The sequence below is a fragment of the Musa acuminata genome, chromosome BXJ2-10 (assembly GCF_036884655.1).
Source record: "Musa acuminata AAA Group cultivar baxijiao chromosome BXJ2-10, Cavendish_Baxijiao_AAA, whole genome shotgun sequence".
In the NCBI taxonomy this organism is placed as follows: Eukaryota; Viridiplantae; Streptophyta; class Magnoliopsida; order Zingiberales; family Musaceae; genus Musa; species Musa acuminata.
The window spans coordinates 25,006,860-25,028,135 of NC_088347.1; the positions used below are offsets into that span (position 1 = coordinate 25,006,860).

Here is a 21,276-nt window from a genome sequence, read left to right on the forward strand (position 1 = left end):
GATTCGGATCACATATGTATTCCTAGACTTATCTTTGCCCACTTTCTTATGAGAATATTAACCCAGCATTATTCTGTTCAGCTTGTGAACACCATAGTCAACGATCTGCAACCAATAACCAGTTTGCTACTTCAACCAGGATCAATATGGAGAATCAGCTCTAAAACATAAGATCTATGGCTTTTAATCTCTGGTGTCCTCTGGGTGAGGATCGCAAAGCCTTTCAATCTAGTAGCACCACTTCGAATATTAATGGATTTTTAATCTTGAAGCATATTTCTTGATTTCATGGGCAAATTGCATCACAATTCCAAGTAGTTTCACCATCATAGTAACAAATAACAAGATCTTGCAAAGAAAGATGCGGAAGGGATCTTGCGAAGTAGTGACAGGGAACCCGAAACCTGTCACTACTCATATCGCAATCGTAGTACTTTGACCACAAATTTCTCATGAATGGTAGTCTAGAATTAACAGGAGAGATTTATTACAGTATCAGAGTCAACCAATAAATTATTGTTGAAAAGAAAGATGAGCAAAAGACTTCATGACCTGCATTGCAAATGATGTATAAGTTGCCGTAATTGGCAGGGCTTCTTTTACTTTAACAATAATGATTATACTAACAACCAATTATCCTTTCTTTGATGTAACCCTCTGCTTCGTCCATTCTTCCATGTTTTTTCGATGATGAGAATTCATTCTAATGAAAGGACGCTTCTCGCGGATCATCTTCTCAGCATCTTTCCAGCTTTCGGCCACTCCTAATTCAACTAGGAGTGCACACATTACACAGACACTTCTGCCATGGCCTGTTGCATTGAAGGATCATCAGCAGAAAGAACAGATAAAAGGAGAAACGTAAACACCTTCCAAACAAACAAATAGGCAATAATGAAGAAAAACTTTTAGTGTATAATGCTGTGCATACTGCATAGTATATAGAAATGTTGAGCATGAAAAAAATAGCACATATTCATAAAACTAATGGTATTCTAGGCTTTGCAAAGGATAGAAAGCTTGTAATATGTTCAATACTCTAGATCAGTTACAAACTCCTTTCAATCGACATCGCAACATCTGGGACAGATAGTAAAGAAGATGGAGCATATACAAGAAGTGTCGCTTTGTGGCACATACTAGCAATAACCAAAAAATTTGCATAGGCAGATGTCATGGCCAGCAGAACACCATGATGCACAATGCAAACAATTTTCTTATATGGTTACACACCTACTTGTGCTGACTACCACAGTGATTTTTAAGCATGAAGATAGTTCTACTTTGTACTTTTAGAATAAATCTTTCTTGACTGAAATGACATCAGTAAATTTTGGGAAATACTCTACTGGCATTGCTACTGCAATTATAGAAATAATTTGGCATATTTCAAGCACACACTGAAAGATAAATGCAGCAAAATAATCCTAAATGGAACAAATGATAGTTCTTGATCTACATTTGAGACAACCTTTTGTTGCTTCCAAGTAACATGCCACTTATATATACTGCAATATCTACATAATGGAAAGTGATACTCAATGACCTACATGAAAGATACTTATGAAATGTCAAATTATTAAAAGATCCTTAAAAAGCCACTTTGAAAAATGACATTCTTCAACATGTTTCATGGACTAGAATATAGAAATGCTTACACAAAATTTTGCTCAGGCTGTAACTAGTTTAAACGCTCCTCGAGCAGAAAATTAAGGCTACCATTTATATTGGGTTTCTGAGATATCTTATTTATATATAACATATTCACTTCAGAATGTAAGCTGCTGTTTTCATCCTTTCCCCAAACTGCAAATTGAAATAACAATGTTCACCTGGTGAGCTGGCAATGCAAGTTTGATGCATGCAGCTGAATTCTATCATTTCTTTTATGGTACAAAGTTGAATAGTACAATTCGGCTCAAACTACATTAACTTAAGAAAAGGAAATAAAAAAGAATCCAAAGAAAACCATTAATAAATTAGTATCGCCTAAAGTAACCAACTGGAAGTAGAGAGGATTCTTACCATTTGCACAATGAATGTAAATTGGCTTCTTTTCAGCTCTCTTTTGGCATGCCCAACGAACCGCAGATTCAATCTGTGCTGGACTTGGGGACCTTGAATCCCATAGTGGTATGCAAAAATATGCATCCTTGTTAATAAAAGAGCCCTTCGGTAATTCACATGTGCAATCGATTACTACAGGATCACCAGGAGGCATCTGACTTGGGGAAGTAGGCCAACCCCCAACATACAGATTTTCAGAAACTTCATTGTACAATGACTCCCTCCTCTTCAACCTTTTGAGCACAGCATATAACCTAACAGACACTAGATATGGGCCGAAAATAAACTTTGCCCAGAGAGGGAAACTTCCATCAGATCTCTTTCCCAAGAGCGATGGCAAATTTATGGATGGATGAGATGCAATGGAGACCAAATACCCAACCAAAGCACCAACTAAGAGAGGTATTGGCATGTAAGTAAATCCAGATTTCTTGAGGTAGATAGCTGCTGAGAAGAGAACTGTTGCCGCACATCCGACAACCTTCGATATCCCCATTATTTCTTTTCTTTAAGGAAAAAATGTTTCTAATTTTTTACCTGAGCCAAAAGTGGATGTAAATTTGAATGAAAATTACATGATGCAATTTTTCTCAAAAAGAAGAAAAATAACATATATACTATTGAAAAACACAGATCGAAGGAATCAGCAAATGAATTTTATACCTGACTAACTAGGTTTACGAGATGAATTACTGTAAATGTAAGGCTTTCTTGCCTAAAAATAGCAAGATTGCAGCAATTAGAGATAACCAACACGAACAAGATCTCCACAATCAAAAGCCTTCATTGTTAAGATACATTATATGACATCTTCACACGTTCTATTAGAAGATCTTGTAAATGACTATTGTAGAAAAATTGGGACTTCGAAAATAGAAATCTGTTTTAATGTACGAAACCCACTGAAGCATAAGAAAGATACCCAGTCCTACAGCTCAGGTTAAAGCAGCACTCAGTGGTTTCTTACAAACATCCAAACTCAAAAGTCCAATCCAAAAATCATCCTGATCGTACTACAATCATTCTCATTTCAAGCAGTCAACTTTGTAATCGAATCTACTCAATCAGATCAAGCTACTTGCTTATTACCAAAAAAAGTAACTATTTTTCTTTTGGAAAAACCTAAAACAAGTTCAAATCCGAAAAGGGAGGTAACCAACAAAGAAGTGAAAGAGGATCCCGATTACTTTCAAAAGCAATTGAGGCCGAGGCCCGACCTTTGATGACAGCGCGAGAGCAGGCGATTGAAAGGCCGACGAGAGATACGGACAGGAAAGAAGCAACAAACCTACAAGCCGAGGAGGAGGGGGCGGAGCAGGAGGAGAAGGGGAACCCCTCACCCCATATTTGAGCGCCGAGGGGAGTGGATCGCCATTAGAAACGAAGTCCACAAGCTCGCTTTGCATCTTTTCATTTGCCCAGCGACCAAGGGATCCTTCTGATTAACGTGCAGAACCACGTCCTAGAGACAACTTAGATTAGCAGCGGTCTTATGACACGTGCCCGAGCAGTTTGCTGATGGTTTACGTGTCGAAATAAGCTTCAGTTAGGATATTCTGTATGGTTTCATCGTTTGCATACGATCCTCCCGGTTCAACTCTAGGCCGGGAGCAGTTCTTTTCTGTTTGGACCGGACCGATTGTGCTGCATGTATAATAAATAAATAAATTTATAAAATGATAATAGTTTCGATACATGAACAAAATACGAATTTATACGAGAATAATAATTCTGATATAATGTTGCGTACATGTAATTGGAGTGCATGTGGTGTCGGGTCAGCTTTTAACAAAGCTAATTACATATTATTTATATAAATAATTATTTTTAATATCATAATCCTTATATTTTTAAAAATTATATTAATTTTTTTATATTTACGAATATAAAATATTTAATCTTATTTATCATTACGTCATCGATTCTATTCAAGAAAAATATCATGCGTATTTAATGATAAACCAAATGATACGTAAACTCTACGATATTTTCGTCAACAAAATCAACATCGTAAAGAGAAATAAAACTAAATATTTTATTTTTATAAATATAAAAATTTTAATATAACTTTTAAAAATATAACAAATATAAAGATCCAGATACTAAATATAATTAATTATCAGAGATAATATGTAATTAATTCGTTTTAAATAATGAATTATCAAAAGCACTGTACATAAATAGTTATTTATGAAGATTATTACAATTGTATTAGTTTCTCATTAAGCATAATATTTAGCTACTTTGTAGATGACGCTAGTTAGATTTAAATTATTTTTAATACCAACAAATTAACTATAAGTATATATTTCAATATTAATATAGACCCTCGCTCTTTTTAAGTGGATGTTAATGTCTCACCAAAACGAAAATTCGAAATCATTTGGAGGGATGAAATGAAATGAAAAGAAAAGAAGCAAACGAGGGCGGAGGCGGCTTTTCTGCCTCCATGTGGGTTCGTGGGGCTTCCGCCCGAAGCAGATGTTGTCCTTGTTCCCATCGATCGCCATGGTTTCCTCCTACTCCTCATCGACGTTGGAAGAGCCCCGGATCTGCGATCCCTCGGCGATGGAGGCAGCGGCCCGGGTTTCGGGGACGGTGGCGGTGGCCGCATGTGCGGCCATGGCGTTCTTCTACGTCGCGATCCTCTACTCCCCGACCCTGATCCTTCGCCTCCCTCCACCGGCATCGCTCGATAGCTTCATGATCCGGCGGTTCGCCTGCGCGGCTGTCTCCTCCGCCGCCTCTGTGCTTGCCTGCGGCCTCCTCCTCGGAGTAAGCCGCTTGTCGCTTCATCTCCTCCTCGAATCCCAGGGACTCAAATATGGCTTTTTTATCAGCTCGGGAAACTTGACGATTTGCCATCTATCCTCGGTGTTCTAGGTATCAGGAGAGATCACTTGGTAAGTTATCGAGTTTTTTTTGGAGATTTTCTAACATTGCAAGCTTAATGGTGGGGATTGTGCAGTGGCAAGCTGTGACCTTTCCTCTGCTACTGACATCCTTCCTGTATGCCGGGTCATTCGTGTCGAGGTCATGGAAGCTGATTAGTGCATCAACAGAAAGGAGCGAAAATTCTTACGGGGAAGATGGAATCTGTGGACAAGGGTGTACAGATTGGGTGTGTGCATATGCCCGAAATGTGATGGCTTGGCGTAATTATGTGGTGGTAAGCGCACTTCTTTCCCTGGATATATATGCTTCGTAACATGTATCCATTTTTTTTACTAGATTCTAATCGACTGAATTATGTAAATTATAGGTTTCTATAACTGTAAGACACATGTGCAACCCAGGGTCACGTTTGATATTCTTGACATCCAATTTTAGTTTACCCAGGTAGAGTCTTATTTCAATGTATCTCTTTTCAGACTCTTTAATCACTAAGTGAAAGAGTTCCAGAAGGATTAGGAGTTTATTCAAAGAATAAGTTGAAAGAAATAAGAATCCAACTGACACCTAGTTAGAGTAGGAATAGTGGTTGGCTATAACTACGTATGACATAGGGTGCTGGTCAACAGATTATATGCAAATAACGTTTGATGCAGAATTAATTTGCTTGATGGCAGCAAGCATTAATTTTTTTTCTTTTTGATGCTACAGATTGTTGGGAGAGCAAACAAGCAGCCTCCAATTATCTCTCCTTTATCATCTCCTCTATTTTTCCTTATCATCTGAAATTAATTTACACTAAACAGTGTCATAAGAAGATTCTTCAGTTCACAAACAAACTAATCTTTCCACTCTTTTGCCACATTGATCAAGAGACTTGGTGCAACCAAAATAGATAGAAAATTCGGATTGTTCAAACTTCAAACCATATATGTTTTGACCCACTTGCCAATGTGACAATTCTTCCTCCATGATTTACAATTTTCAGTAGTGTTGCTAAGGTATCCTATTTTACTGATTGTTTTTTTTTTTTTTGGTGAGATATATCTTTTTTGTTTGATGGTACCGTTCATGAGAATTTAACATGACATAAATGTCATGAACTAGGGAGAATGGGATGATGAATTGGTTTGAAATTTGAAGCCTATGAATAATAGGGCAATAACCTTAAATTGTTTTCATACTTTATTTTATTTATTGTCTATGTTTTTTTTAATTGGAGCTCACGTATGCACACATTTTCCATATCCATTATACAGTACCCAATCGCCTGCATTCTACTTCAACTTTTAAAAAAAAATTCTTAATATTATGCTAATTAGACAAGTTTACAAAAAACACTCTTACAAGTGATTAAAGTCTTAATACTTTCCATTTATCTTGGAGGTGCATTTCTTTTTTCCAAGTTCTTATACAATGAAAGATAAAGCATCACTAGGAGATATTAAAGGTAATTAGTTCAAATCAGAATGTGATATGCCTATTGCTTTGGTTTGATATTTTTGGTGATTGACTTATTGGATGACTTGACATAATTGTTTGGGACATTATCTTAGATAATTTTTCAGTTATTAATTGCTTCTTGTGACTGATAAAGGGTGGTTCTTTCTTAGCTTCACAAATATTGATTTATTCCCTCGTGTATGCAATAATTGAGGTTCGAGCCTTTTGTTGGGATCTATACATTTAGGTAGTTTGAAATAGAATACCTAATGTTAAGAGAATGGAAGTTTGATATGCTAGAAGCTGAATCTGTAGGCAGTCCCTGTTTTTAACCAATGGTAATTTTCTCATCACACCATAGTAAGTGGTTTGTATTCTTTGAGGCAACGTGATAATTCAGCTGGGTTTAGAAATAAATCATCCAAGTCTATCTGAAACTTTTGATTAATAGTTTATTATTGTCTTGTGTACAAGATTTTTTTTTTTCTTTTCCTCTTTGCCTTTGTTTAGAAGTGTAGCAATTTTTTCTTTGTGAGATAAACTGACAAGTAATTTCTATGGACAGGCACCATTTACTGAAGAGCTTGTTTTCAGGGCCTGTATGATACCACTGCTCCTTTGTGGAGGATTTGGAACTAGCAGTATCATATTTTTCAGTCCGGTTTTCTTCAGTTTAGGTAAGTAGATGCTGATCTCTCTAGTTTCTCAACTTTGTATTGCTTTTGAGTTTTACTATGGGTTTGTAAATTTATTCTCAATTCATACATGAAGCAAACTAATCTTTGGATGTATTAATTATTAATGTAAGATGTTTTTGCAAAAAAAAATTCTGTCTCCACCCATAACTTTAGATTGCATTTACCAATTTCTATGCATGTTTATATTGTAAGTTCAATGTATCCTTACCATTCTTCTTTCTTCAAATTTGTTGGATATGATAATAGCAAGTGGCTGTATCAGAAACTCTTTGAGTGATCTTGATAAACGCAACATTTCTTATTTCTTTGGCAGTAGACTTGTAATATTTCATTGGCAGTAGTTCCATCAATCATGCAACATAACATTTCTTATTTATGATCTTGATAAACAAACCCACTTCAAGTTCTAGACTTTTAGTATTTTTGCGACAGTAGTTCCATCATTCATGCAATATAGCATTTCTTCTTTGAGTGATCTTGGAATTTTATTATCCATCTTTTTCCCATCTCTTCTTTTGTTTCAGCACACTTAAATCATTTTTTGGAGCTCTACTACCAGCAAAGATACAGATTTATGAAGGCTTTCCTGATTGTAGGTACTTCTTTTATCCTAATGCTGATATGTCTTCCACTTGTTCTTTTAAGTCATGAAAAAAAATAACTGTTAACATTTTTCTACTCCAAGACTTTTTATGCAATTGCAATCTTAAATTGCTGTTTCATTCTTGCTAGGCTTCCAGCTTGGTTATACTGTGATATTTGGGTGGTATGCGTCTTTTCTCTTCATTCAAACAGGTTTGTGCACGTTGAATATGTTATTACATCAAATATGATGCCTTCTCTTTAGTACTCTACTCTTTAGAAAATTATTTGGATGTAGAAACTTCTTTTGTGTGGGCTTTTGTTGTTTTTTGTTATAATTATATCTGAAACAATGTTTGTAGCCACTGTAAGACTGGTGACAGTGTGGTTGCTCCTTGATGGATGTTTATTATAGATGAAAGTTTTCTGTAGTCCAATAACATTGGCATAAATAAATGCAGGACCTGACAATTAAAAAAAAAAAACTTCACTAGAAGTGACAGCTTATAATCTTATTGGAAATCAAGTTTCTAGTAATTGGAAAAACGATCAAATATGAACACCCACAGTATGTAATTTTTTTGTAGTTGGTCCATGCTCTGGTAGATATGAATCTATAGATATTATTGGATACTTTTGCTGACATGAATTAATCTGTTTGGTCATATACAGGGAACTTAATATCTCCTATTGTGGCCCATGTTTTTTGTAATGTGATGGGTCTGCCATTGTTGTCATCTCCAAGGACAAAAGGTTTGTCCACTCAGTTAAAATGATTTCACAGTCAAATTTATTGCTTCTAGTTCAACAAAATTTGACCTTGCAATTACTAGCTTTGTAATTCCTCAGGAGTATAATAGCACTTATCTAAGTATCCTTATTTCAGATTTTCAGTTGGATTTTTCTATTGTGGTGGTGTATCTTTCCACTTTAACACCCCAATTTAGTCTCACATTGGATGTAGACTAATATTAAATTGACTTACAAGAGGCTGATGGGTGTTCTATTGTTGCTTTCGTCTTAAATATTTTGGGTCAGTGGTTCGGACTCAATGAAGTTGATGGATCAGTATCCGATCTTGTATTGGGGAATGGTGAGAGATTCAAACAGGAAAGGTCTATCCGTAGATGACACTAGAGGGCTGGGGAGAATGAAATGCCCTAACTTAGTGACACGTCGGATATGAGCTAATATTTGGATTTACCTACATGAGGCTAACGGATGTAATTTATCATTTTTTTCCTTTTGAGAGCAAGTTGAATATGATTATATCCTCTAATATCTAGATAATATACCTATTTTTCAAATATGAATACATCCTCCAATATCTCTTAGTAATATATCTCATTTTGATCATATCTCCAATTAGATATAACAATCCCTATAAAAAAATTATGCTTCTGATGCACTACACTAGTTTTATTCATCTAAATTCTCAAAAGTAGGGCCACTTAATAAACTAATCCTGTGGGCTCCAATTCCAACAGGTTCCTAAATCCATTGCACCGGATAAGAGAAGTTCATTGTAACGACCAAGAATTTTCTGCTCCTCCTCAGATTAAAAATTACCATAATTAGAGTTTTATTTTATTTGAATTGATTTGTTTCCTTGTTTGTGTTATATAATAAATGAAAGTTAATAAAGATTTGAAATTTTCTTCTGTAATTGTGTGGTCTAGCTAGAAAACTAATTAATTAATTAATCCAAAGATAAAATATTTTGTGTATCTTGAGGGGAATGCCCCTTCCTCTCTTATTCATCAATGAGTCAAGAGAAGCCTAACAGCAGGAGGGGTTAGAGGGAGGAGAGGGACCTCAATCCTGAAGGAACGTAGGTCCTCCACTTTTTTTAGTTTAAAGTTTTTATTTATATTTGAGTTGCTAGCATTTCTGAAAAAAAAAGATCTTAAAGTATTATATTTTTAGAGACTATGATACATGAGAATCTCATTCATATTAGTTTGATTTTGATTCATTATTAATCAATTATAGTTCATGTTCCTTATATTTTAGTGGATTTAATTATATTACAATATATTAATTATTAAGTTTAGCATGTTGATTTATGTAATATTTTTTATGGAAATTATGCCATTAATATTTATGTGGATTTAATCATTTTGCAACATCTTAATTATTTAATTTAGCATGTTTACTTAATGAATTTGCTTATTGTCCATTTCATTAGAATTTCATGTTGTATTGAATTAGATCATATCATTACATTTATCGATTTCATGTTGTATTAAAAGGGGAAAAATTAAAATTGAATATAGAGGTTTGACTTGAGTTCAACCTGAACTAGACTGACCAGTCGAACTGGATCGACGTAGCCCGAGTCGAGCTCAGGCTCAGCCTATGGCATGCACCTGAGCATTGAGCCCACTAACCCGCATAGATGTGCTGCAACACCTAGCAGGCTGGCTCAATAGACTTGCGCAAGACCTGGCTTGGGATCAACTCAGCCCGAGGTTGGCGTGGCTTGGATCTCAACCTGTGGCTCGGCTTGGTGCAGGCAACCCATAAAGGCTTGATACAACCCATGATCAGCTCATCGCAACCCAGCGCCTGAGGCCCTCACACTGGCTGACATTGAAGCCAAGCCTGCTGCCCTCCTCAACCGTGTGGGCATGTACAACCATGTGTTTGCAGTGTTAATTCGTTTGGATTTTCATGTTTGCTTGTTAGATTAAGATACATTGTGTTTGTTAAATTAAGGTAGATAGCCTATATTTGAACTTACAGGGACAACAACTGTAGCTGCTGCAGCTGGTGTGGTCAGTTTCTTATATCTTCTATTTCCAGCCACACGACCAGGACTGTACAATGATATGAGAGAAGGCTGTAGCTGTTGGCACCGATATTGTAGTTGGAGTTGGTACTGAAGTTGGATGGTAGCAACAGAAGAAAGTCACAACACGATAGAGAAGCTCAAGAGCCCTCATCGACTTGAATCAGACAGCAGGAAAGTTGTTTCCTTTTGGTTTTTACTTCTGTTAATGAAAATTTAGTGTTTTTTAGGTATGTTTGTTTTACATGTATTCTACATTGTTTTTCCTGATATTGATTCCTGTCCAATTCCTATGCTACATGGTATGACTGGGTTAATAATGATCTTCATTCAAAAAAGCATCTTAGGTTAAATCCCCTTTCTTTAAGTACTTCCCCTGAATGAATCGTTGTTTGAACAATCATGTTAGTGGTAGTTAATGGGAATAACTGTAAGCAAGATAAAGCAGTAAATAATTCAACTAAAATTTTAAATTGAACAACCATCCTTTTGTTGCTATGTCACTTCTATTAATGTCGAGTATGCTCATTTTTTGAATTGTTTTTGCACAATATGTTATTGATACTTTGCAGATTATGCTATTGTCTTAATCTAGAATGCTATCATATGGTAACTACTACCTGAAGACATAGACAATCTAACATTGCTCAATAGAAGGTAGGAGACCAGGAAAAAAAAATGGTATTGTTAAATAAGTTGATTTTTCCTACCAAAGTGATAACCTTTTGGGTTGTGGGTCTTCGATAAAACAAGATAAGAAGAAGAAGAAGAAGAAGAAGAAGAAGAAGAAGAAGCTGCTTGGTGGCCTTCTGGTGGTGGGGCGTGGGGTTTCTATGGGATGCAAGATGGGCATTGGTGGAACGTTCTTCTCTCTCTCTCTCTTCTCTCTCTCTGGCTGGCTGATAGACACACTCATGGTGGCAGGCATAGGAATCATGCATGTGTGGGAATATAAGCAAGCGAGCAAATAGAGGCATGGAGGCGGGCGGGCGGCGGAGAGGAGATTGAGCATGGGTCACGTTATGGTGGGGATGGCTCTCCGAAACGAAACGGCTATGAGCGGGGTGACCTACCTTCCTTCAGGATGGAGGTCCCTCTCCTGCTGTTAGGCTTCTTCTCTTGACTCATTGATGAATAAAAGAGAAGGGTCGAGCAGCATTATATAAGAGAGGAAGGGGCATTCCCCTCAAGATACGAAAAATATTTTAATTTTGGATTAATTAATTATTTAGTTTTCTAGCTAACCCACACAATTAAGGAAGCAATTTTCAATTCTTTACTAACTTTCGTTTATTATATAACACAAACAAGGAAACAAATCAATTCAAATCAAACAGAACTCTAATTATGGTAATTTTTAATCTGAGAAGGAGTAGAAAATTCTTGATCCTTACAATGAGCTTGTCTTATCCAGTGCAATGGATTTAGGAACCTGTTGGAATATGAACCCACAGGATTAGTTTCTTAAGTGACCCTACTTTTGAGAATTTAGATAAGTAAAATCAGTGTAGTGCATCAGAAGCATTTTCTTTATATAGGGACTTGTTATATCTAATTAGAGATATATTACTAGGAGATGATGCTAGCAGAAAGGATGTTATGTTCTAAAATTCTGATTCCCATACAGAACTTGCAAAACATTTTATCTCGATCTTTGCCTCTAAACAGAACTTGATTGTTCGTATAGCCTTTGAGGTGACGTCTCAATCGTTAGCATATTATATATGCAGTTAATATTTAGAGGGTTGGAGCCTTTGACTCTTAGAGGCTTCTTTGTTTTGACGTGATGATTGCACGGAGGCGTGGGACGTCTGATGGGACTTTTGGACTGAGAGCTTGGTGGGTGTTTGGTCAACCTTTTTGTTGTTTTCTTCTTCCCTTGTCATTTTCATTGGACCTCACATCGAATCTACGTCACATATATCATCACTCTTTGACCCATCACCCTCTCCTCTGCATTTTGGATCTACATAGCTGAATCCCTGTTATTTCACATGTCGGATTGCAATGCTGTGTTCTTGGAGTTACAAAGTATCCTTGCTTGGCTTGTACATCCTTGGTCCCACACGATTCATATGCAGCTTCTTTGCAGGCCATTTCAAATGCAGCTGAGTTCTTGTTCGACTGGGGATGACTTCGTTCAGGTACGATGGTAACTCTGGACATCCTGAGTGCATCATTTTTAACGAGGGAAATATTTCTTGTTCGGACAAAGTTTTAGAAACAATCACATACATGACTGCTTCATTTCCTGCCGATCTAGCTACATATGTAGGATGCACACAATCTATCACCACGCCAAAACATCCAAAAAAGATTAAAAGTCCTGTAGAAGAGATGTTTCTACTAAGTTGAGTGCTTGCTGGAGGTCATGGTGGATGATGGGGGAGTAGCGTTGAGGTCTGGGATTTTGGGACTGGGATTGGAGGTGGCACTGGTGCTGGCCAGCGTCTGCTTCTGCTTCCGCTTCAGCTCAGACAGGAGAGCCTGGTTCTCCTGGTTGAGAAGCTGTGCTTTCTTCCTCAGCCTCTCGTTCTCCTTCATGATGTAGCAGTTCTGCAAGTACAGTTGGGTGTTGAGCCTCTCCATGACTTGCCTGCATAGAGTATGTATGTTAGTTTATAGAACTCTGGCTACGACAGTGCTCAATTGAAAGTGAAAGAAGCAGCAAAGCAGATCTATATTTGCAATTGACCTGTTGCTTTTCCCGAAAAGAAGAAGAAAAGGTCGAGGTACTGCAACAGAAAAATCTACAAGGAACAAAAGCCACACCAGAAATCCAACTGCCAACAAATCAAAACATGCATATCTAAAGCAAAAGTTGATCTCAACAGGTTAGAGCCATGTCTGTGTGTGTGATGGAGAGACTAACATGAAGTCGTACAATTAGACACGAAAAGAAGGGAAGGACAACATTGGGTTAATTGTGGAAGAAAATGGTTTAAAGAGGTAATCCCCATCAGGAGGAGAGAAACTGGAGAAGGCAGAGTCAAAGCCAACATACACTTCTATCAGAAGACTCGACTCTTCGAAGATTCTATCCCAACAGAAGAAGAGCTGTATAACAAGGAATTGCATGAGTTCCTACAAAAGTGATCACCTTTTGGGTTGTGGGTCTTCGATAAAACTAGATAAGAAGAGGAAGAGAAGAAGAGGAAGAAGAAGAAGAAGTTGCTTGGTGGCCTTTTGGTGGTGGGGCGTGGGGTTTATATGGGATGCAAGATGGGCATTGGTGGGACGTCTCTCTCTCTCTCTCTCTCTCTCTCTCTCTCTCTCTCTCTGTGGCTGGCTGACAGACACACTCATGGTGGCAGGCACAGGAATCATGCATGTGGGAATGTAAGCAAGCGAGCAAAGAGAGGGAGGGAGGCGGGCGGGCGGCCGGGAGGAGATTTGAGAATGGGTCACGTGATGGTGGGGTGGCTCTCTGAAAGGGGCATTAGTGGGAATATACGCGGGGTGACCGCAACACGAGAAACGGCTCTGAGCGATTTCGTTGGAAACGCCCAAAGCCGTTTCTCATGGTGTGGTCACCGCTTACATTCCTCCTAATATCCCAGGAAGAGGAAGGGGATGTCGAAAGACTGCAGCAGCTGTTCTTGGTGAAAGAAATGTCTTGCAATTTTGGTAACGTAGTATTATTATTATTATTATTATTTCTTTCTTTTCCTTATTTCTTCTTTTAATGCAGCATAAAAAGAAGAACAAATAGGTGGAGGCTTCAATTACTGCGGGGTGAGTAGGAGAGAAATGAGGCAGGTTTTGAGATGGCAGCACCATGATCATGTTGGCTTACTCTGGAACAACATGATGGCGAAGACTAGGAGGTAAATGCATGGCGGCAACACTCGAGGTGATCTGTAGCCCCTCTTTCCACACAACTATCGAGGATTGAAACCAAGGCAGTGTTTGCATGTGGGTGGATGGGCGAGCTGATGGCCCATTGCTGCGGCAAACACAGTGTAGGGTTTCGATCAGTTTTTGCATGGCTCCAGGAACAGAGATGATTGAGTTCGGCACTCGAGTGCTGCACTCGATAACTAGTCAAAAAGCACAGACTGTATCATTCCATGGCAGCTTCCGGCAGGAGGATTGTGGTACTTTCCGCCATCATTTGCGCCTCCTGCGCAGGCGAAGAAGATCTGGCAAAGCAATGAGGATGAGTGGGTCATACTGGGATGGACATAAAGGCCGGCCGAAGAGCTTTCTCTGGATTTGCCAGCACAACTTGGAGGGGAAAGGGCAGAGAGTTCAGATTCCACTGTCTTGATCTTTCGAGCAGGAAACAAGGATTTGATCTTCCATTGCAAAAGAGCGAGCTCTGCAGGTGCCATTGAACACATAGCCCACTCATCATAAGCAACGTGTCACATTAGGAATTAAATTTTGAAAATTAGTATTAAATAAACTAAATACAAAGTTAGGATTAAAAAATATGAAAATATATAATCGCCATCCTAAACATATTTCTTCGATCTCATAATATAATAACGATATCAGTTAGCTTGGTTGATAAATATATTGATAATTTAAACGAAGTTCTTAAACTCGAATTTCATCTTTATCATTTATCTTTCGTAAAAAAAATTATAATATAATTAAAGGATTGATTATGCTATGTCTGAACCAAAGAAATCGAAGGTGAAATTTGAATAAAATAAAGGGAATAATGTAAAATGAATTGTTTAAAAAAGTTGAGAAAAGACGGGTATAAATAGTTTTTCAAACCAATCATGAGTGTTGCCATGTGGCATTATAGGTTGCAAGCGCGATATTAACATAAGGAAGAGAAATAGAGTAATACTAACTACGAGCAATGAGAGCGAGACGAGTAAGAAAAATATTGGCATAAGGTTGGCATGATTCTCTTAGTTGGAATGGTGAAGAAGAAATATGGGTAAAACTATAATTTGTGATTTTTTGCATGAAAAGGTTTGATAATTTTTATGACTTTAATATTTTTCTCCTTAATAAAACATATTGCTAAAGATTATATTAATCTATGAAAAAAGATCAACAAAATGTGAAAGATATTTTTATACGAATTAGAATTTTTTATTTTTTAAGAATAGAAATAAATCATAAATAATTACACTGAGAATGGGGCGGTTTTGCTAGTCGTTTAAGCTTGGTTATAATGGGACATGCTTTTCTAGATGTTTCAAATAGCTTATAACCCACCCCAAACTCAATGTAATTAGTTTCTATTTCAACATTTTTTATAAAATGATTTGGATTAAAAATATTTCTTATTTTGCTGATTTTTCTCACGAATTAATTTATATATTCATTTAAAAAATTTAAATAATATTTTTTTTATTTCTTTATGAAAAAATATAAAACGATCAAAAATATTAACACATTTAAATCACAAATCATGGTTTTACCATGCTTCTTTATCGTTTCATCTCACTGAGTCATAACTTTTATCATCACATTGATCGCTTATATCGTAAAATGTGCAATACGACCCATGTATCATGCGTCCATCGCTCATAACGAGTGTTACTATTCCTTTTTACTTCGTTGTTGTCATATGACTTGCTCACATATTACCATGTGGCAACCCCATGATTAGTCTCAAAAACAATTTATACTTCATTTTGTCCAAAGTTTCACCTTTTGTTTAGATGATTTTTTAAATGTTTGTCCAGATGCAATTTTTTCTCTTTTTTTTTTGCATCCGTGAAAATTTTCTCATACCAACCAAAGTACACACGTAGATTAAGCGTATTACTGCGATGTGCTGTCAATTGTGTAATCTATATGCCTAATAGTGTTTTCATTGAGAGCATCTTACGCACACGAAGCTTAATGGTTGGAGACTTTGCCCCATGATGACCATCAATCAACGCGAATGCTAATGCGAATGCCACCTTTGTTTAAGGCGTCCCCGTGCACACGCTACCAACCCTTGGCTTCTTTTACCGCGCAACATTGTGAGCACCATAATGTAACGTATGCAATTATATCGTGCCATCAATGAAGGCCATAAATTTGCCTGCCAATGCACAGTACAGGAGATCTACGACGGCGGCCAACCGTCCGCCACAAATAGCCTTCCCCTGAGCCGGTCATGACCGATTCGATTGCACACCGCCGTCTCGCGTCGGCAGCTGGTCCCCACGGACTCGCTGACGCCGCCGTCTCGCGTCGGCGGGGAGTCCCCACGGACTCGTTGACGCCGCCTGGTCAACACGAGACCGAGTCGTCAGCCGTGACCAACCTGACCGCACACGGAAACGACGAGGTTTCCATCCGTCATGACGTTATTATTTAGGATTTAGAGAGAAAAAAAAAATATATATATATATATTAAAAGAGAAATAAGTGGGAACTACTAATTAATAATAGTTTACATTTTCCAGGCTTTTTTTTAACCACCACCAGCACCTAAAAAGAAAAAAGAAAAAAAGAAAAAAAGAAATGGAGAAAGCAATCCACCAGAAAGCCGTCAATCATCATCATATCACAAGGGAGTGGGGTCTCCTCCGGGACGAGATCGGGGCCGTCCATCGAGCCGGGGGAAGGGGGAGACGGAGGGTGGAGATTCTTCAGATCTTGTGGAGCTTGTCGGCCTTCACGACGGGGTTGGCGCGGGCGATGGCCGCGCGGCCGGCCGCCTTGAAGTCGAACGTGCAGTCGTGTTGCTCAGCGTACCGGTGGACGCCGCAGTAGGTGGCCCCGCACCGGCACTGGAACCCCGTCAGCCCCACCCTCTTGCGGCACCTCGCGCACCGGCTCGGCCCCTCCGCCGCGCTCTTCTTCTTCTCCGTCTCCTCCGGCGGGGCGGCCGGGACGGAGGCGCCGCTCACCTCCTCGTCAACCACGACGACGGCTGGGGAAGAGGCAGGGAAGGATTTCGCGACGGTGAGCATCGCAGAGGCGGCGGCAGAAGAGGCCGGCTGCTGCTGTCGCTCCTGCTCCTCCTTGAGGCGGTGATCGCGGTAGCATTTAGAGCAGAGGTTGAGCGTCGCGGGGCTCCCGAAGAAGCCACAGTTGTTCGCGCAGAGGCGGTGGCCCTCCTGGCATCGCTGCTCTTCCGCCATTCTCCTCCCTCCCCTTTCTTTTCAGATCAATCGCTCGGCCGGTCAATCTGCACGCGACCAATAGCAAGCACACATCAAATATTATAGATCGACCACCAAATCCGCCCCTTTTCTCCCTCTGACAATAATATAAAAGACAAATCTTTGGCGTTACGGATCCACAAAATCCATTGCTTCCGGTTCAAGAAAAAGGCAACACCACAACCCAAAAGCTCAAACAACCTCTACAGCAAGGAATCCCATCAGAAACATGCGCATGGCATACCGTCTCAACGATCTCCACAACCACAAAAAGAGAAAGAGAGAGAGATTGAGAAAACGGCACCTTGTTATGTGAGAACAAGGCGAACACCAAATCGGTGCCTTGAACCGCGTGGCCGATTCCAAAGGGAGGAGGGGAGGAGAAGAATAGGATTTCGCGGAGGATTAAAAGGGTCCGGGAGTGGGAGGAGGCAGCAGCCTGGCTATGGGAGGAAGAGGGTCTCCGGGCTGGGTTGTAATATAGGGAAAGAGGTGGTCAGAGATGGAGATAGAGAGAGAATTAGGGATTCTACATGATAAAAAGAATAACAAAATGGAAGCGAAAAAGAAAGAGGGGGAGATAAAGCCGGACGCGAGGTGGGCGCGCAGCACCGGAGATTTTTTTGGGTATCGGGAAAAAGAGAGTACGTGGCGTCGTCTCTCAGAAACCAGGGGGTGGGTTTTGGTGGGGCCGGAGATGATTCCACCTCCCCCTGATCTGCCTTCCCCTCCTCCCTTCGTGGGTAAAATTGGGGGCGGGACGGGCACGGCGAAGGACGCGGATCGCCTGTCCGAACCCGATCAGCGTCGACGGTGAGTTCCCTCGTGACGGCTTCTGATTGGTTGTCATCTGTGGGCGCCACGTTTCGATCCAAACTTGGAGGTGAGGGAGAGAGGTGTCTGATGGGCTAACCCAAACACCACTAATCTAGAAGTCGGGTTGATCTCAAACCAGATGCAGCTCAAAAGGACGCTCGAAGTCACGCGCAGCTTCTTCGGTGTCCAATAATAGAGTCACATCAAAGATCTTAGGAAATGTTTAATTTGGACAGTGCAAGTGACGGATTTAATTGGCAGGATGAATTTAGGTGAAAAATTATAATTGTCATTTAGCGTTATTGGTTTGTTCAAAATACTTATTATATTAAACAATTGTGTGACATGGTATTATTATTATTGAGCAAAGGCGAAGATAAATTTTTTTTATTTTATTTATAATTTCTAAATTAGTTAGGAAATCCGATCATTAAGGTGAGTCAAGGTAGATCGAAACTTTGTTCAAAGATGATGCTTGATTATACCAAATAAGAAATAAGTAGATTTCGATTATTTAACTCGTTGAGGTTAAAGATAATTGTAAGCTTTTGTTGTCTTGAATTTTCTAAAAAATTAAATCAAGATAAGCTCGATATTTTTTTTTTATGTAGTACATGGATTTGATAGTTCAAAAAATTAAGTAAATTATTAGTTTAAAAAAATAAGAGAACAGATGAAAAAATAAGTAAGCATATGAGATCTTTTTATAATAATTTATTCTAATAATTAGGAGAAAATGAACGATTGAATGATTTTGTATAATAATAACGAAGGATCATCTACTATGACATATAAGTGTCAAGATGTTGATCATTGATGTATTAGATGTTTGAATCGATGTGATACTAATGATAATATGACATATGATTTATACGTTAGATCCTTTTATCATGATCTAAATTATGTAACAAATAATATGTCTTATCATGCCCAAGAATCTATAATTATTTATACATTGGATGGTGACCCATCGAAATAAATACATAGGAAATATACGAGTCACCGACACGAGAAATGATCATAATTATATAGCTATTTGTTGAGTCGATAAACATATTCACGATTCGAACAAGGAAAAGGTTTATCATAAATACTTAAAAATATCCTGGAATCAATGAAATAATCAAGTGAATCAACATAAGTTTAAATGGATTGAAACTCCTTTGATTTTTTAGCATATAAGAATAATTAGATACAACGAAAAAAAAACTTAGTTAATGCAAATTAAAGCCAAGAACTTGAACATCCTTTCATAAATAATATATCTCTTAACTTATTAGATTTATTAGAGAAAATATTTTAGAAGCAATATTTTTCTTCATATTCCAACAACAAAAATAACATGCACCTAAATAGAAACTAAATCCCCACTTGCAACTCATGTAACTTTTTCTTTATAAAGTAAATCTCTGTATAACGATCATCATCATCATATTATAAGTTAGAAGATCATTTGCCCTCTTTGTATTTATTCCGAGAAGAGAATATTAAATATCTTCTCGTTCTCTTTTCGATAGAAGCAAAACAAAACAAAACAAAAATCTTTTTCTTTTTTATACTTAAGATTTATATTTTTTATTGAGATATTCGAATTGGAATATCATTTGATATGGTTTAAGATTTCAAAAAGAGATTTATAATCAAATAAAAGCCCACCACTGCCTTCTCTATCTATGCGCTTAATTGATCAGTAACCAAATCCATTTCTCTCTCGTCTCTCGTTCTTTTCTCTCCACCGTCCAAAGTATAAGGCGGAAAAGTAATATGGCTTTTATGTCCATGTTGGTGGTTCTTATCCGGATGGACCGGCCGACCATGAAAGAAAAAAGAATCAATCATTGTTGACCTCATTCTCTCGTATGAACTGCACTCAACTTTAATGTGGTATGTCGTTTACGCTGTTGAATTATGCATCAACTTTCGCCTTTTTATTACACATCATTATTTATGTTCATATATATATATAAATAATATCATTATTGTTCCAGGTGAGGTGGATAATGTTCTTCCAACCACTCTTATAAGTGGCGACGCTGCGACCTTTGTGATTACGTTGGGCGGTGGTGCCAATCGTGGGTACACCGCGCCGACTCTTACATTTCTGTTTCCGCCCTAAACGACCATGGCATGCGGCGCGGGTGGACGACGACGGATTCAGACACTTCTCTGAGATGTACCCACTCCTATACCTGGATGTTCATTGGGAAACTATAATCGGTCCCGAAGGGCGAAACGTCAGGTATGGGGGAGGGTAGGTAAAGCAAGGGCAGAAAAGGTTCGAGCTAATTCTTGGGGCCCACGCGATGGAGTACTAGTTGGCTTGGGTATGTGGTACCTCGCTAAGCGCGAGTGCGTCTTCGAAGTGGATCCGAAACGAGTACAGCGACAATGCAGCTTACGTCGTATACCGGCAAATGGGGCCCACTTAAAATTTCATTCTTATCCATCCACTTCGCGGGGCCCGCCGGGAGTTGTGAGGCTGTGCGGCTGTCAGAAGTGACGCGATCCTCGTCGAAGGGAATCTATCGCTGCCTTTTGGTTGCCTCGTCACCCGAGGTGGGTACGGGTTTCTCTCTCCTCGGTATTTTGGCAACTTCCTTCTCAAAAATAAAATATCTAGTATTCACCCTTTTCTCATAAAATATTTTATTTTTTATTTTAATCTTATATAGAATCTTTATATTCTAAAAAATAAAACTATTCTTGATTTGCATCTTATCGATCATCGTCTTTGTCTTATCACGACTATCTCTATCTTTCATCATCGCTTTTGTTTCATTACAAGATCTTGTTGTTTCTACGTAATCATCTCAACCTCATTGTGCTCACACCTCTCCATCTCACCCTCGACTCTTCTTAACGTGATCCTCTACGTTTTTATCATCCAACTTAACTCCCTTTCTCACCCTCAACAATC

General features: G+C 38.5%; 3 protein-coding genes and 1 long non-coding RNA gene across 13 annotated transcripts; 1 reads left to right on the forward strand and 3 right to left on the reverse strand.

The window, feature by feature from the left end:
- Window positions 1–446: 446 nt before the first annotated feature.
- LOC104000744 (uncharacterized) lies at window positions 447–3,491 on the reverse strand. 5 transcript variants are annotated; one of them, XM_065130667.1, is made up of 4 exons: window positions 3,285–3,445; window positions 2,731–2,782; window positions 2,026–2,604; window positions 447–812 (listed from the first exon to the last, which is right to left on the reverse strand). In XM_065130667.1, exons 3-4 carry the CDS (start codon window positions 2,561–2,563, stop codon window positions 634–636), a joined length of 717 nt encoding a protein of 238 aa, XP_064986739.1. In that variant the 5' UTR covers window positions 2,564–2,604; window positions 2,731–2,782; window positions 3,285–3,445; the 3' UTR covers window positions 447–633. The 5 variants fall into 5 exon arrangements, with proteins under 5 accessions (XP_064986739.1, XP_064986740.1, XP_064986738.1 ...); XM_065130668.1 differs by having other exon boundaries at window positions 3,356–3,415; XM_065130666.1 differs by lacking the exon at window positions 2,731–2,782 and having other exon boundaries at window positions 3,356–3,491.
- A 972-nt stretch (window positions 3,492–4,463) lies between these two features.
- LOC135625583 (CAAX prenyl protease 2-like) lies at window positions 4,464–11,256 on the forward strand. Of its 6 annotated transcripts, XR_010492122.1 has the most exons (9): window positions 4,464–4,842; window positions 4,908–4,970; window positions 5,036–5,236; window positions 6,968–7,079; window positions 7,625–7,696; window positions 7,833–7,895; window positions 8,355–8,435; window positions 9,988–10,314; window positions 10,428–10,568. XR_010492122.1 is itself a non-coding variant. In XM_065130573.1 (8 exons), the coding sequence occupies exons 1-8, from the start codon at window positions 4,549–4,551 to the stop codon at window positions 10,565–10,567; spliced, it is 966 nt and encodes a 321-aa protein (XP_064986645.1). In that variant the 5' UTR covers window positions 4,464–4,548; the 3' UTR covers window positions 10,568–11,253. The 6 variants fall into 6 exon arrangements, 5 of the variants coding, with proteins under 5 accessions (XP_064986645.1, XP_064986644.1, XP_064986648.1 ...); XM_065130573.1 differs by lacking the exon at window positions 9,988–10,314 and having other exon boundaries at window positions 10,488–11,253; XM_065130572.1 differs by lacking the exon at window positions 9,988–10,314 and having other exon boundaries at window positions 10,428–11,244.
- A 1,523-nt stretch (window positions 11,257–12,779) lies between these two features.
- Window positions 12,780–13,657, reverse strand: LOC135625585 (uncharacterized). The gene is made up of 2 exons (XR_010492123.1): window positions 13,574–13,657; window positions 12,780–13,069 (listed from the first exon to the last, which is right to left on the reverse strand). It is a non-coding gene; the product is annotated as an uncharacterized LOC135625585 (long non-coding RNA).
- A 3,131-nt stretch (window positions 13,658–16,788) lies between these two features.
- On the reverse strand, window positions 16,789–18,066 carry LOC104000740 (zinc finger A20 and AN1 domain-containing stress-associated protein 5). Its single transcript, XM_009422858.3, has 2 exons — window positions 17,848–18,066; window positions 16,789–17,569 (listed from the first exon to the last, which is right to left on the reverse strand). Exon 2 carries the CDS (start codon window positions 17,520–17,522, stop codon window positions 17,028–17,030), a length of 495 nt encoding a protein of 164 aa, XP_009421133.2. The 5' UTR covers window positions 17,523–17,569; window positions 17,848–18,066; the 3' UTR covers window positions 16,789–17,027.
- Window positions 18,067–21,276: the final 3,210 nt, after the last annotated feature.

What these genes read in the sequence shown, in the direction of transcription:
- LOC104000744 (XM_065130666.1), bottom strand. Translation starts at nt 2,563, where the DNA reads ATGGGGATATCGAAGGTTGTCGGATGTGCGGCAACAGTTCTCTTCTCA. An exon ending in TTACATTCATTGTGCAAATG is followed by an intron (nt 813 to 2,025) that starts GTAAGAATCCTC and finishes TCAATGCAACAG; the next exon opens with GCCATGGCAGAAGTGTCTGT.
- LOC135625583 (XM_065130572.1), top strand. Translation starts at nt 4,549, where the DNA reads ATGTTGTCCTTGTTCCCATCGATCGCCATGGTTTCCTCCTACTCCTCA. An exon ending in GAAGGCTTTCCTGATTGTAG is followed by an intron (nt 7,697 to 7,832) that starts GTACTTCTTTTA and finishes CATTCTTGCTAG; the next exon opens with GCTTCCAGCTTGGTTATACT. An exon ending in TTTTCTCTTCATTCAAACAG is followed by an intron (nt 7,896 to 8,354) that starts GTTTGTGCACGT and finishes GGTCATATACAG; the next exon opens with GGAACTTAATATCTCCTATT.
- LOC104000740 (XM_009422858.3), bottom strand. Translation starts at nt 17,522, where the DNA reads ATGGCGGAAGAGCAGCGATGCCAGGAGGGCCACCGCCTCTGCGCGAAC.